The following is a 15,157-nucleotide window of genomic DNA, read 5'->3' as shown; positions in this document are numbered from 1 at the left end:
ATGATCAACTGTGAACGGGAAATAGGGCATTCTGTTCTGTATATAGACGCATTTGACTAGGAAGACTAACCGACAGCCGTATTAGAGTTGGTCGTGTTGATATTGTCGTGCTACTGTGATCCTATGCTATTAATTCTGTCGTGCTGGAGCACCGTAAGACGCTTAATCGGAATTGTCATGTCTTGTCCGTCGTGGCATTGTGGCGCCATCTTTATTATTTTACGGTGGATTATATATATGTTACGCCAATTGCACATAGCATTTTGGGATTGGTTTGAAGATCACTTTATCATTGGCACAATCTTTGTTACATGGGGTAGTAATGGTATGGCACAATACACAACATCACACACACAGTACACAGTGTCAAACCTTAGGGCTTCTTCCACTGCAATGGATTATATTCTTTGTAGTTCAGTCGGTGACCATCGCCTTATGTCCATTATTCGGAAGCTGAAAACATTTTAGGGAAAATCAGAACAAAAAAACCCTGCTATGAAATGAAAAATAATGTACAATGGTAAGATAAAACACTGAAATTTAAAAAAAAAAAAAAACGATAAATTATTGACGACACAACATACACGTTCGTAATATCGACTCTCGATCTGGTTAGCACATGAAGTAAGAAATAGTAAATACGATTATCGAGGTTTGTTTTTAAGAAATAACACATGATGATGGAAAAGACACCTAAATTCGTTTACATTTTTGGATTTATCCTTTACTTTGTGGTCGTTGGAGGCGTGTGGTCTCTGTAATTGTGTGGTCTCTGGAAGTGTGTCTGTGCTGGAGGTGTGTGTGGTTGCTGGAGGTGTGTGTGGTGGCTGGAGGTGTGTGTGGTTGTTGGAGGAGTGTGTGGTCTGGTGGCTGGATGAGGGAGGCCGTGTGCCGCAGGACGGCCGCTGCGACACCACTCGGGCCACTTCCGGCGCAAGATGGCGCAGCTGTGGGACCCGCACCCCCAGTACGAGTTCACCGCCTTCGGCCGCAAGTTCCGGCTGCTGCTGGACCACGACACGGACGAGTTCGTGCTGCCGGACATCCAGGTGGGTCCCCGTCAAGACCCCCTTCCTGTACTAGCGCCGGACAGCAGCGAGGCGCTCAGAGCGGGAAGCCTTCTTTCCACAGACGAGAGAGCCAAACGCCCGATCGTGCATCTTCGGTTTTTTTTTTTTTTTGGTTCATTGTAACTCATGATAACTAATGGTCAATTAGGTTAGGTTAGCTACATTATAAATACTTTAAAACATTGTGGCCGGTTGATTTGGTTAGGATAGCTACATTAAAAAATACTGTGAAATAATAAAAAAAAAAAAAAAGCGAGCATGAACTTCGGGGAACATTCGGGTGTGGCGCTCTCGTGTGTGAAATGTAGGCTTCCTAGATGACAGTCTCAATGCCCAGTATGAACACTGTAGCTGTTTAATACACATGATACAAACATTATGACAACGAAAATACCTTTCTTATCTCTCAGAAAAAACTTTAAAAATTAAACAGATTAACGGGGAATATAATTCTTCAGTTCTTCAAATTTCTTTAAAAGTAATTAATCGTTTGAAACCAGATTACATAATTTAACTGTTTTTCTATGAAAAATGTTTGGTCACACGTCTTGCCACTACGTTTTTTTTCACACTCTCGCCTGTGTTGTTGTTATTCGTCCTTGTGTATTTTAATTGTCTACGGTTTTTAGTTTTTATCTCGAACTAAGGCACTGGATAGCTATCAGGCTCGCATAGTAAAATATAAACAATAGTAAAAAACGCCTCAAGACATTAATTGCCAGGATTCTCGATACAATTCCACAAAGCTGAAAGGATATTTCTGTAATTAAAATAGTTCTTGTTTACATTATGGCCTATATTATAACAGTTATTAGGTATATAAGGGATCAGGTTTAACGAACAATAACGTTAAATAATATTTTATGTTTTTACTCTTATTTATTATTTAATTCCGTGAAATATTTAAAATTATTGGTTAATTATAAGTATTAGCGCTCTCTATGAATTCACAGAAGAACTAGCTAGCTATAGTGGCGCTATCTGTCGGGGCGATGTTAACCACCACTTGGGAGCACGTCGGGCTGTTTGAGTCGCCGCCCGCCGCTAGACTCGCTGAGTGCCTTTGTTCCGCGGTGATTGCCCGGTGCCAGGCCGGCGCCTGTGGTCGCGTCTCAGCTGTCAGCTCCGGGAACTGACTCCAGTTGGCCCGCTGTCTCCGAGCCACGCCCTGGCGCGGAGGACCGCGAGAATAGCCCCTGTAACACGGTCACCACTTCCGGGGACCCCCAGTCAGAGCCGCGCTGACAGACGTCCCCCGCTGTGGCTGGGCGTCAGGCCAACTGTACAACTGTACAACTGTACACTACAAAGCCGTGCGCTAGAATAATACCAACATTTAAAATTAAGTTTTAAATACGAGGAGAAAACACGCGCACACACACGTATATACATATATATACATGTATATACACACATACGAACATTTTTGGTTCAGAATGTATGGAATGGTGTATTAACGGAGCCATAAAGGATCTCACGTATGTATGGCAAATTTTTACGAAGATATTAGATAACAATTTAATTTAGATGTCTTAAACCATGAACTCTTAGTAAATAAGGATCAATTACCGACAAATAATTACGTGTGTTTCAAAATATTTGTGTACGATTCAAATTCCCTCTGTCTGTGACGTTTCATTTTGAAACGCGCATGGTGGTCAGAATTTTTTTTTTTTCATCTTTTTTAATGTTATTGTAAGACCGACACTCGTTTTTGAAACGGAAACTTTGTGGTTTTATATTGTAGACATTTACTTCATGGAAACCTCGCTGTCGTGGAAGAGAGGCCTTTATCGGGCGACTCATCCCGGAAGTGAAATTAGAACTGTGTTGGGTGTTGTTTTGTCTGCTGAAATGTTTTTAAAAATTTTCACGGCATCGTGTTGGTAGAGACGCGGACAATCTTTGTTGTTATTTCACGTCTGCTTCCGTCGTACCGTTCGAGCCAGCTGTCTTGTGTCCACGTTTTTAACTGCTTTCGTGTTCGTAAAGTCACTTCCGGTGTAAGATTTGTTCCTTTATTGGGTCTCATTTCAGTCAAAATAATCTTATTTTCGTCTCCGAACCCTCGCTCTTATTTTTTTTTAAATTTTTAATTTAAAACTGTGGCATGCCCACCGACAGTCATTAAAATTTTGATCGTGACGTTTTTAGGATCTTAACTCCCCAGATGACATGACTTCCAGAAATGGTGAGTACAGAAATAGAATCGAGGCCCATATCAGTATTAGGAATTGGAGAGTTACAAGTGTATGAAGCCACATAGACTAGATAAACATTTAGCAAAAAACGTTGGACAACACAGAAAGATCACTGCTCATAACATCATTGATTTTTACAGAGTATTGATCATAATAACCATCCTTTATTAATTTTACGTAGACACAAATTTTATTGGGATTACTTTTACTGGTCTTATTAGTTACTCTACGCAGCGGGCCAGTGCAGTGAGCCAGTGCAGTGGGGCCAGTGTAATGGGCCAGTGCAGCGGGCCAGTGCAGTGGGCCAGTGCAGCGGGCCGGTGCAGTGTGCCAGTGCAGTGTGCCAGTGCAGTGCAGTGGGCCGGTGCAGTGGGCCGGTGCAGTGCAGTGGGCCGGTGCAGTGGGCCGGTGCAGTGCAGCGGGCCAGTGCAGTGTGCCAGTGCAGTGCAGTGGGCCGGTGCAGTGCAGTGGGCCGGTGCAGTGTGCCAGTGCAGCGTGCCAGTGCAGTGGTCCAGTGCAGTGGGGCCAGTGTAATGGGCCAGTGCAGCGGGCCAGTGCAGTGGGCCGGTGCAGCGGGCCAGTGCAGTGTGCCAGTGCAGTGTGCCAGTGCAGCGGGCCAGTGCAGCGGGCCAGTGCAGCGGGCCAGTGCAGTGGGCCGGTGCAGTGGGCCAGTGCAGTGTGCCAGTGCAGCGGGCCAGTGCAGTGTGCCAGTGCAGCGGGCCAGTGCAGCGGGCCAGTGCAGCGGGCCAGTGCAGCGGGCCAGTGCAGTGGGCCGGTGCAGTGGGCCAGTGCAGTGGGCCAGTGCAGTGGGCCGGTGCAGCGGGCCAGTGCAGTGGGCCGGTGCAGTGGGCCAGTGCAGCGGGCCAGTGCAGTGTGCCAGTGCAGTGGGCCGGTGCAGCGGGCCAGTGCAGCGGGCCAGTGCAGTGTGCCAGTGCAGTGTGCCAGTGCAGCGGGCCAGTGCAGCGGGCCAGTGCAGTGGGCCGGTGCAGCGGGCCAGTGCAGTGTGCCAGTGCAGTGTGCCAGTGCAGCGGGCCAGTGCAGCGGGCCAGTGCAGCGGGCCAGTGCAGTGGGCCGGTGCAGTGGGCCAGTGCAGTGTGCCAGTGCAGCGGGCCAGTGCAGCGGGCCAGTGCAGCGGGCCAGTGCAGTGTGCCAGTGCAGCGGGCCAGTGCAGCGGGCCAGTGCAGCGGGCCAGTGCAGCGGGCCAGTGCAGTGGGCCGGTGCAGTGTGCCAGTGCAGCGGGCCAGTGCAGTGGGCCAGTGCAGCGGGCCAGTGCAGTGTGCCAGTGCAGCGGGCCAGTGCAGTGTGCCAGTGCAGCGGGCCAGTGCAGCGGGCCAGTGCAGTGGGCCGGTGCAGTGGGCCAGTGCAGCGGGCCAGTGCAGCGGGCCGGTGCAGTGGGCCGGTGCAGTGGGCCGGTGCAGTGGGCCGGTGCAGTGGGCCGGTGCAGTGGGCCGGTGCAGTGGGCCGGTGCAGTGGGCCGGTGCAGTGGGCCGGTGCAGTGGGCCAGTGCAGTGGGCCAGTGCAGCGGGCCAGTGCAGTGGGCCAGTGCAGTGGGCCAGTGCAGTGGGCCAGTGCAGCGGGCCAGTGCAGCGGGCCAGTGCAGCGGGCCAGTGCAGTGGGCCGGTGCAGTGGGCCAGTGCAGCGGGCCAGTGCAGCGGGCCGGTGCAGTGGGCCGGTGCAGTGGGCCGGTGCAGTGGGCCGGTGCAGTGGGCCGGTGCAGTGGGCCGGTGCAGTGGGCCGGTGCAGTGGGCCGGTGCAGTGGGCCGGTGCAGTGGGCCGGTGCAGTGGGCCAGTGCAGTGGGCCAGTGCAGCGGGCCAGTGCAGTGGGCCAGTGCAGTGGGCCGGTGCAGTGGGCCGGTGCAGTGGGCCGGTGCAGTGGGCCGGTGCAGTGGGCCAGTGCAGCGGGCCAGTGCAGTGGGCCAGTGCAGTGGGCCGGTGCAGTGGGCCGGTGCAGTGGGCCGGTGCAGTGGGCCGGTGCAGTGGGCCGGTGCAGTGGGCCGGTGCAGTGGGCCGGTGCAGTGGGCCAGTGCAGCGGGCCAGTGCAGTGGGCCAGTGCAGTGGGCCAGTGCAGTGGGCCAGTGCAGCGGGCCAGTGCAGTGGGCCAGTGCAGCGGGCCAGTGCAGCGGGCCAGTGCAGTGTGCCAGTGCAGTGTGCCAGTGCAGTGTGCCAGTGCAGTGTGCCAGTGCAGCGGGCCAGTGCGGCGAGTGCAGGCGCGGCGTGGTTGCAGGTGATCCACATGTGGCACAACTCGTCCACGCGGGAGCAGCTGGGACTGCGGCCTGACGGCTGCTTCTACCGCGGCCGAGTCAAGGGCGACCCTCAGTCCTCCGTGTCCGTCAGCCTCTGCCACGGCATGGTGAGTGCCCTACCCCTCTACCTCTGTCCCCGTCTACAGTCGTCACGTCTCCCATGTGGTCACTAGACCAGCGGTTCCCATTTTTGACGTGATATCGTCTTATAAATCGATGAACGCCGGCCGCACGCACGAAAAACTGTCACGTTCCTCCTGAGCCGAGCGTGCAAGAACCGGCCAACCACCGTGCGAGATAATCTTCAATAATATCAAACAGGTTAAGGCGAGCTTTTTAAAAGTAGCAATTTAAAAAAAAATTGATATGACGTTATCACGTAGAATTATCGTCCGTAAACCGACTTTTACAGACAACCCCCCCTTTTTTTTGTCAATCCCCAAGGATCCCGGGTGTAGATGAAGTGTCGGGATTGTAAGTGGGTCCGCGAGGGCGGGGTCCCGGGACACACGGACACACGATGCACTGCGGCTGTGTCTTGTGACGGGGCCTCGAAGGAGCAGGTGTAGGCGACACGGGTCACAGCCCTTTGTCCGCGCAGACAATGCGGCCGAGCGCAGCCTCCCCGCTCATTACTTCTGCGCCACATCCCCCCCTCACTCCCCCTCACTCCCCCCTACCCCCGAGGAACCCCTCCGTGGGTGGCCCCACTCCTCTTGTTTCCGGCCCCGCCCCGGGCCACGGACAATTACTACAAATTAAAAAAATATAGCGGGCCATATTGTTCCTTGTGTGGTCTTCTCAGTATCCCCCTCTCCTCAAATTATATTGTTTCTTTTTTTTATGAGAGAAATTAAGTGTTATCTTTACGTAATCATTTACCGCGAAAATGTTTTTTCACTAAGACAGTCCGTAATCCTCCGTTAAACTTATTTCTCTTATGGCCGGAAGAAAATACATTTTTTTTTTAATTATACTGCTTTAGGCGCGTTAATGGAAAACATTAAGAGGGTGAATTTTTTGACGTTGCGCGCGCCAACAGAAAGAAGGTCAGTTGCTAGCGACAGCCCCCACGGCCATGACCGAGGTCTTGTAGTGCGCCGCTCTGGCCGCCAGGTGCGCTGACTGACGCGGCGGTATGCGCGGTCTCTCGTCGCCGTGCTCCGTGCTCCATGCTCCATGCTCCATCTCTCCTTGGTTTGTTGCGCTAGGCCCCTTTTAGTTCCTTGTGTACATCATCTTATTTCTGGCCGATGAAAAAAAAAGAAAGGATCGAAAGCAAACATTATCGATTCAGCAGAGAGGAATTCGTAGCAGGCCCAAGAAAGACCAGCACATTTAGGAAATACCAACGGAATTACTGTACAACAAGTAAGTGTTAGAGGAACAAATTTGACCTTTGCATATAAACATCTGATAATGCTATTGTTTTTAATTTCTTTTAAACGCCAGTAAAAGGTAAAAGTTACACTTTTGTTTGTTCGTTTCAAGCCATAACCCCCCCCCCCCCCCCCCCCCCCGGGTCACTCAAAGGCACCCAGTTTGCAAAACTATTTTTCATTAAAAATAATGAAGTGCAGTTAGCATGCTTTTGTTTTATCTTTAACTAGCACACGTTGAAAAATGATGAATATAACAAACAATTTACTATACACGAAATATTTATTCCAATTTCAATTTATTTTAAATATTGTGAACATGAAAATTATTTCTGATGTATATAATATATATAATTGTTTTTAATGAAGAACCTGTTGAATAACTACTTTGCTTGTGAATCGTCTCATTCAGTAATCTTTAATGAATTATAATGGCGTACTCACGTAATCCAAACTGATTTTCAGCGATAAATTTAATATTCACTTAATTTTCGAAGTTATTATTCAAATTATAATAGTAAAATAATTAAAATCTCACAAATTAAAAAAAAATAAAAGCTCTTTTTTAACTTCTAACGCCATATTTTGGTGAAAAATTCAAATGCACTTCTTAAAAGTCACCTGCGTTTATCTGTTTTCGTCAACCTTTATTTTCTCTTTTTATATAACTGGTATCCACCAATCCACTATAATGGTTATTCAATACATGTATTACATTAGAAGTTTTAAATTCTTGAAAACGGTTTTTATGCTCTTGTTTTTTTCATAATAGCAGACTTCAAATTTACTAAAAACAGTAAATATGAACCGTATGTCAAAAAATTGTCAACATGTTCAACTAATAGCTTGTGTAATACGTAAAATATTTCACTTCGTCGAATGCACCTGTCCACGTGAATGCGAACACTATTTCTATCACTCATATTCACAATAAATGTTTTTAATGATACGGAGCAATATTCAATACAATATTTAAAAGCACGTGTATAATTTTTATTCGTACATATCTTTTTTTCTTCATCTCGTCAAAATTTCGTTGAATATTGCGCGCGCATCGTAAAAATAATTTTCATAATTTTTTTTATATTTTTAAATGACTCGCCTAAAGAAGTGTAACTTCATGGAGATAGATATAACTAGGGACTGGAAAAATTCGCGGGTTCAATGACCGCCAGGATAGACTCCACGATCCTGTGCACACTCGGGCAAACGTCGCCTGTTCATTGGCTGCTGACTCGTGAGGCGTCTCAATCTCAACTGGGAGACTCCTGATTCGATACTGCTTTGACTGAGGGTCTATGATTAGCCCACAGTCCTCCGGGTTAACAGCGAACCAATGGCAAGAAGTTGCATAAAAAATACAATTATTTGCATTCTAGCATATCGCGAAATGAATCCGCGAATATTTCCAGTCTCTAGATATAACTAGAGACCGGAAAAATTCGCGGATTCATTTCGTGATAGGCTGAAATTCAAACATGTGTACATTTCTGCTGGTTCTGCTATTGGCTCGCAGTTTAACTGGAGCTCTCTGGGCGAATGAGAGACCATCGTCCAAAGAACCGTCGAATCACAAGCTACCCAGTGGAGACGCCTCGCAAGTTAGCACCCAATGAACACGCGTGTTTGCTTGAGAAATGCAGAGGATCATGGAGGCTATCCTAGAGGTATAAGAATTCCAGTCTCTAGATGTAACTGTACAATGCAGACGCGTGCGGGCCGGCGCGACGTTGCCAGCTCTCCGGCTGGGCGCGCGCGCCGGCCGCTCCTAGGCGCCGAGAGACGGCCCGTCAGCGAGCATACCGCGAGCTACACTCGCCAGACCGAGCATACCTCGTACCTGTGGCGCCCACCAACCTCCGCTAAACTTAGGCCGGCGCCAAGGCTCAGTCAACAACCGGCCGTGTGTTCCACGGGTGAGCCGATATCAGGCAAACAAACCAGTGAACAATTTATTCGCTTTATTTTGGTAGCCACTTATTTTGTGGTGTGTGGCATACCGAAAGGTTTTTGCATACTTGTATAAAACATGCTCTTTTATTTTAAAAAAATCATTAGGTGTTTTTCGCACCGTTTAAAATTAGTTAAGTAGTTAAATTTATATTTTAAATCTAAAAATTGGTATTTTAACCGCTGGCCCGGTTGTTTTTTGAAGTAAAAACGTCTATAGGAAGGTTTGGATAGGGAGTAAATTCGTGTAAGTCGTCATCGACATGGTCACGTGACGTGTTAACGATAACACTATAAATATCTGTTCAAATTGTGTTTTTGTTCAATTTTTATTTTAAATCTTAAGTATACGATTACTGTGCAGTAAAAAGTGAGTATAAAATATATTAATATTCTCATATAGATATATAGTTTGAATAACGAAGAAAACTGAGTCTTTGTAGCAGTATAACCTAAATATTAAGAACATTATTATTTATTCTTTTTAATACATTCAGTTACTATGCAATGCGTATTTTATAGTAATTTAGGAGTTATTTTACTAACGTCATAAAACAAATTTGTTTTGTGATATTTTTTTTTGTAAAAATGGCGAAAAAGTCTCTGATTTTCATCAAAAAATATTTTCTTATGTTACACAATTGTATTTTACAAAGTTAGTATTTCTAATTTCAAATTACACTTCTTTTTCCTTAATTCTATTATTAATATTAATAATAGTTGTTTTGATTTGAAAGTTTTAGTTTAAGATCAAACAATTAATTCGGATATCCAAACATAACAACTGTTTGCTTATAGTTTTAAGTTTTCATTTCTGACGGCAGTCCTCATGACTGCTTTGATTTTTTTTTTTTTTGTAGTAGTTATGGGCCCACCCAACAGATAGCGTCACAAGTCGCCAAGTCGCGCGAACCACGGTGACAGTTTCCATTGAGAGTCGCACTAGTGTTACCTCCCTCCTTGCTGCTCGGCCGCCTGTCCGCAGGGAGGGAGAAGCCTTCATTTCACAGACGAGAGCGCCACACCCGAAGTTCCCCCAAGTTCATGCTAGCTTTTTTTTTACCGTACCACAACAGGTGTATTTATTCGGGATGTAGCTTACTCATACGTCATACGCCGTTCTATCTCATTGTATAAACCGGTGTGGCATTAAATTTTGCGGTCGATTAGGATAGGTTAGCTGCATTATAAATACTTTAACACATTGTGGATGGTTGGTTATATTAGGTAAGTATATCTACATTAAAAATACTGTAAAATCATTTTATGGTTGCTTAGCAAATAACTTTTTAATATGTAGCTATCCAGGGCTAGGAAACCGTTTACATGATTTCACGGTATCTTTAATGTAGCTATCCTAACCAAATGAACCATCACACAATGTTTTGAAGTATTTATAATGTAGCTAACCTAAACTTTCACAATGAACGAAAAAATAAAACCGAAGATGCACGAGCGGGCGTTTGTCTCTCTCGTCTGTGAAGTGAAGGCTTCCTCGCTCTGAAGGGAGGGCAGTGGGGCTGCCAGACGAGACTGCGCAGCCGCATTCCTGGCGGCCCTGGCGCGCATGCGCGGAGTGGAGGGGGGACTGACCTTGCCGTGACTCAGCCGCGCGGCCAGACACCCGCCCGCCACCTGTCAGCCTCCCGCGCCGCCATCTTGAGCGCTTGTTACTGCTTCCTTTCGAGGTTTCGATGGCCTTCAGGATAGACTGCACATACCCCTGTACACTCGGGCAAATAACGCAAGTTCATTGGCTGCCGACTTGTAAGTCGTCTCAGCTGGTTTGTCTGTGATTCGATCCTTCTTTGGTTGAGGGTTTATAACTGGTTGAGATTCGTCCAGATGAACAGTAAGCCAATAGCAATATTATCTAAGAGGTGTATGTGTTTGAATTCTAGCCTATCACCGAATGAATCCGCTAATTTTGCAGGTCTCTACTGATTAGTAATTCTTAGAGACCCGGAAAATTCCCGGATTCATTTATTCGCAAGCTAGAATGCAAACCTCCACACTGTCGCACTGTGTTCATGATTGGACCGCAGTTATGTGGACACGCCCCTCTACGACCGTGAGCCAACGATGCCCAGCTAGGAGAGAAGGAAGCGAATCAGGTAGTGCCAAATAACAAGGATAAAAATGTTCTCGCTAAGAAATCAACCAATAGGAAAGTAAACATGGGTCGAGCACACCTATAACTTTGAATTCTATCCTGAGGCCAGAAGAATCCGCGAAATTTACGGGTCTCTAGAAATTCTCTTTTTAATAAAGAGCGATTTTTTTGGCAGGGAGGGCCCCCCTAATGGTGGGTCCACCCATTAAAAAAAAAAAAAACTCAGGGCGCCAATCGTCTGAAATCATAACGGTTACAACATGTTATTCGAACTCATTTTGCTTTTGATACATATATGATATTTGTCGTTTTTAAATGATCACCTTTGTGGATTGGTTATTTATTGTTCTTAAGTATTTGCATGTACAACAGAACAGATCTGACATGAAAGTATCCTTAAATTATTTTCCTGAACACACACCGCTCGGATATCTAGAGAAGTTTTTTTTAAATTGCGTGGTTTTGATTATGAAGGTCTGGCCTAGGTTGGCGGGTCCTCTTTTAATACCGAATCACTTCGGTTCAGATCCGAGAGGTTATTGTCTTCCCGCCCGTGCTTCGCCAGAGCGCCGTACCCCGGCTGTCACGTGGGCCAGACACATAGGCGTGCCCAGACATTTCCATTAGGGGGGGGCCTACTAAATTTTTAAATCAGAAGCTGAATTTAGAATGTTAAATAGCCTAAATACATTCACTCATTGACTTGTTTATATTTTTGTGCAGTATCAACGAGATATGTTTACTAGTTAATATTTATATCCGTATAATTTTAACAATCTTGAAAATATGTTTTTTTTTCTTCCATAGACAAATGTTTAAAGGGTACTTAAACATTTTTCCCCCTCGAATTTTCCAATAGCTTGGTCCAGATCTACCTTGAAATGAACTTCTTTTTAGTGAATGCAAACACAGCAATTCAGACAACAGAACTTTAACAAACCTCTTAAAATTTTTTTTTTTAGCTTGGCCATTTTAAGGGACTTCGTGTTTTAAATAAACTAAGGCGGCTGTATTTCCAGAACGATAAAATGTTTAAAATTATTGTTAATTAGCACGCTGCAACACTGAAAAACAGTTTGAGTGTCACAGTGCCAGGAATATACGAATATTAACGAACACATTAGAGAAAATGCCGATCTGAGTGATTACATTAGGGGGGGGGGGGGGGGGGCATGGCCCACCTGCCCCCCTTGTAGGCACGCCTATGGCCGGACAGCGCTTCAGTAACTCAGCAATGACCAGGGCCGCGCCATTAGTCCGCGCGCTGCTCCTGAAGCGGCCGGCACCGCGCCTCGCACGCGCGCGCTGCCGGTTGCTCGTCACACAGGGGCAGCGCCTTCCTCGCGGCAGGGCGAGTCTGCAGTGGTTGGCCCCTTCCCTTCCGGTACTCCCAGCCAGCAGGCCTGCGCCTGGACCGTCGGGACAGGCTAGAAGGTCACCGAACCAACAGAAAATAGATAAGTTTAGGCAAGAAATTAGTCTGGGGAACAGGAAGATAGGTACGAGATCTGGTATCACAGAATGATGAATTTATGTATCAAGTCTGAACAAAGAAAAGAAAGGTTCACAACAAAAAAAATTATTTAGAAGAAATAAAGTTCTTGTATGATAAAATATTGCAGATAAATGATGAAATTATTTTCATATACATGAAACATATGATAAGCCCCTCTTAAAAAAAACCGAATGAAAACCAAGTGAATTAAAGATATATGATATTCAAGAATCACAGAAATGACAGTTACAAAAAAAAACCCTAGTGCAACTTCAACAGTGAATCAGATCTGGGAAGTGACGATTCAAGAAACTTCAGATTGGAATACTCGGAGTCACCCGCCACGACAAGCCATCGCTCTTTATGAATACAGAGAGTTGTACGTGATTCTTTCCCTCCGATGACCGATGAGCGACGGTGGTTATCCTGCAGGCGGCGTGTAGCCGGGCGGGCACGTGTCGGCACGGCGGGCTGAGGCTATCTCAGCGCGGCTCAGGGGGCAGACAGGCCCTCGGCTGGGCGCACAATGGCTCATCTCGGGACAGCACCTTATCTGCATGACTCCGTGCTGGTCGGTCGTGCTTCACGCGTCCCCGGGCGGGGCTGACGACGATGTTCCCGGAACACCTCCCCTCCTGATGGACTCCAGGTACAGATAACCCTCCGTCATTCTTCCTCCGGGTCGGCACAGGAGGTCCGTCCGACTTCCCGCCTCAGCTTCTCTTCACGAGTAACCTCATCTTCTCTCCACGAATAACAGCGACGTATTCTCACGAGTAACTGCAGCCTTCTCTTCACGAGTAGCTGCAGCTTCTCTTCACGAGTAACTGCAACATCTCTTCGCGAGTGGCCTTCGCGAATAACTACAGCTTTTCCCGAATTACCTTCACGAGTAACTGCAGCTTCTCTTCACGAATAACAGCGACGTATTCTCACGAGTAACTGCAGCCTTCTCTTCACGAGTAGCTGCAGCTTCTCTTCACGAGTAACTGCAACATCTCTTCGCGAGTGGCCTTCGCGAATAACTACAGCTTTTCCCGAATTACCTTCACGAGTAACTGCAGCTTCTCTTCACGAATAACAGCGACGTATTCTCACGAGTAACTGCAGCCTTCTCTTCACGAGTAGCTGCATCTTCTCTTCACGAGTAACTGCAACATCTCTTCGCGAGTGGCCTTCGCGAATAACTACAGCTTTTACCGAATTACCTTCACGAGTAACTGCAGCTTCTCTTCACGAATAACAGCGACGTATTCTCACGAGTAACTGCAGCCTTCTCTTCACAGTAGCTGCAGCTTCTCTTCACGAGTAACTGCAACATCTCTTCGCGAGTGGCCTTCGCGAGTAACTACAGCTTTTCCCGAATAACCTTCACGAGTAACTGCAGCTTCTCTTCACGAATAACAGCGACATATTCTCACGAGTAACTGCAGCCTTCTCTTCACGAGTAGCTGCATCTTCTCTTCACGAGTAACTGCAACATCTCTTCGCGAGTGGCCTTCGCGAATAACTACAGCTTTTCCCGAATTACCTTCACGAGTAACTGCAGCTTCTCTTCACGAATAACAGCGACGTATTCTCACGAGTAACTGCAGCCTTCTCTTCACAGTAGCTGCAGCTTCTCTTCACGAGTAACTGCAACATCTCTTCGCGAGTGGCCTTCGCGAGTAACTACAGCTTTTCCCGAATAACCTTCACGAGTAACTGCAGCTTCTCTTCACGAATAACAGCGACGTATTCTCACGAGTAACTGCAGCCTTCTCTTCACGAGTAGCTGCAGCTTCTCTTCACGAGTAACTGCAACATCTCTTCGCGAGTTACTGCAACATCTCTTCGCGAGTGGCCTTGACGAGTAACTACAGCTTTTCCCGAATAGCCTTCACGAGTAACCGCAGCTTCTCTTCACGAATAACAGCGACTTATTCTCACGAGTAACTGCAGCTTTGTTCACGAGTAGCTGCAGCTTCTCTTCACGAGTAACAATCAGATTATATTCAAGAGTAAGTGCAGTTTTCTTCGCGAGTAACTGCAGCCTTCTCTTAACGAATAACAACTTATCCTGACGAGTAGCTGCAGCTTCTCTTCACGAGGAACTGCGGGGTTGTCACGACTCCAGACGACCACCAGATGATGTAGTCAGGAAGAGCTTGTTGGTTGTCAGGAAACCAACCGGCTGCTCGGAACAGCGACACGTCAGCGAAGGACGACCTCACTCGCACCGACGCGCGACGCGACGCCATGTCTAGTTCACAAAACAAATAGCAGTTCCGTAAACGTGGCCGATCTGCGCAGTCAGTGCAGATACTTAGTTGTGATAGCAGACAGTGACAAACGAGGTTTCATTGCTGTTGATTATTGTAGCTATTCCCCTTTCCACCCTGCAAATCTGTTCGGTGACTGGAACGTTTACGAGAAACAAAAATATTTCGCACCAACACTCTTCAGCGTTGATATAGTTTCTACAGTCGCTAGTGTGTTGAAGTAACCAAAATCACGATTGGTTCAGAACACTAAAGAAAAAAAAAAAAAAGAATCACAGCCGAACAATAGAATATACCGGAATATACTGCTCACCCTTCTGTAAATTCAAGCCAAAGAAATCTATCTTTTTTTTTTTTTTTTGGTCAACGTGCCTCTGTAAGAAGCCAATTCTACTGTCCACTTGGTAACGTAATTTTTTTTCTGGTAAGATATCTCAGTGGT

General features: G+C 46.8%; 1 protein-coding gene across 4 annotated transcripts in view; it reads left to right on the top strand.

Annotated features, from left to right (window-relative positions):
* The window catches only part of LOC134536225 (A disintegrin and metalloproteinase with thrombospondin motifs 9), a 236,774-nt gene that overhangs the window by 119,728 nt on the left and 101,889 nt on the right, over nt 1–15,157 (top strand). For all 4 annotated transcript variants that reach the window (XM_063375900.1, XM_063375902.1, XM_063375901.1 and 1 more), the window contains exons 3-4: nt 898–1,049; nt 5,496–5,624. In XM_063375900.1, the coding sequence (XP_063231970.1) occupies nt 898–1,049; nt 5,496–5,624 (281 nt within the window). The remainder of the gene's footprint in view (nt 1–897; nt 1,050–5,495; nt 5,625–15,157) is intronic.

The sequence above is a fragment of the Bacillus rossius genome, chromosome 10 (assembly GCF_032445375.1).
Source record: "Bacillus rossius redtenbacheri isolate Brsri chromosome 10, Brsri_v3, whole genome shotgun sequence".
Taxonomy (NCBI): Eukaryota; Metazoa; Arthropoda; class Insecta; order Phasmatodea; family Bacillidae; genus Bacillus; species Bacillus rossius.
This window is presented reverse-complemented; position numbering and strand designations above follow the sequence as displayed.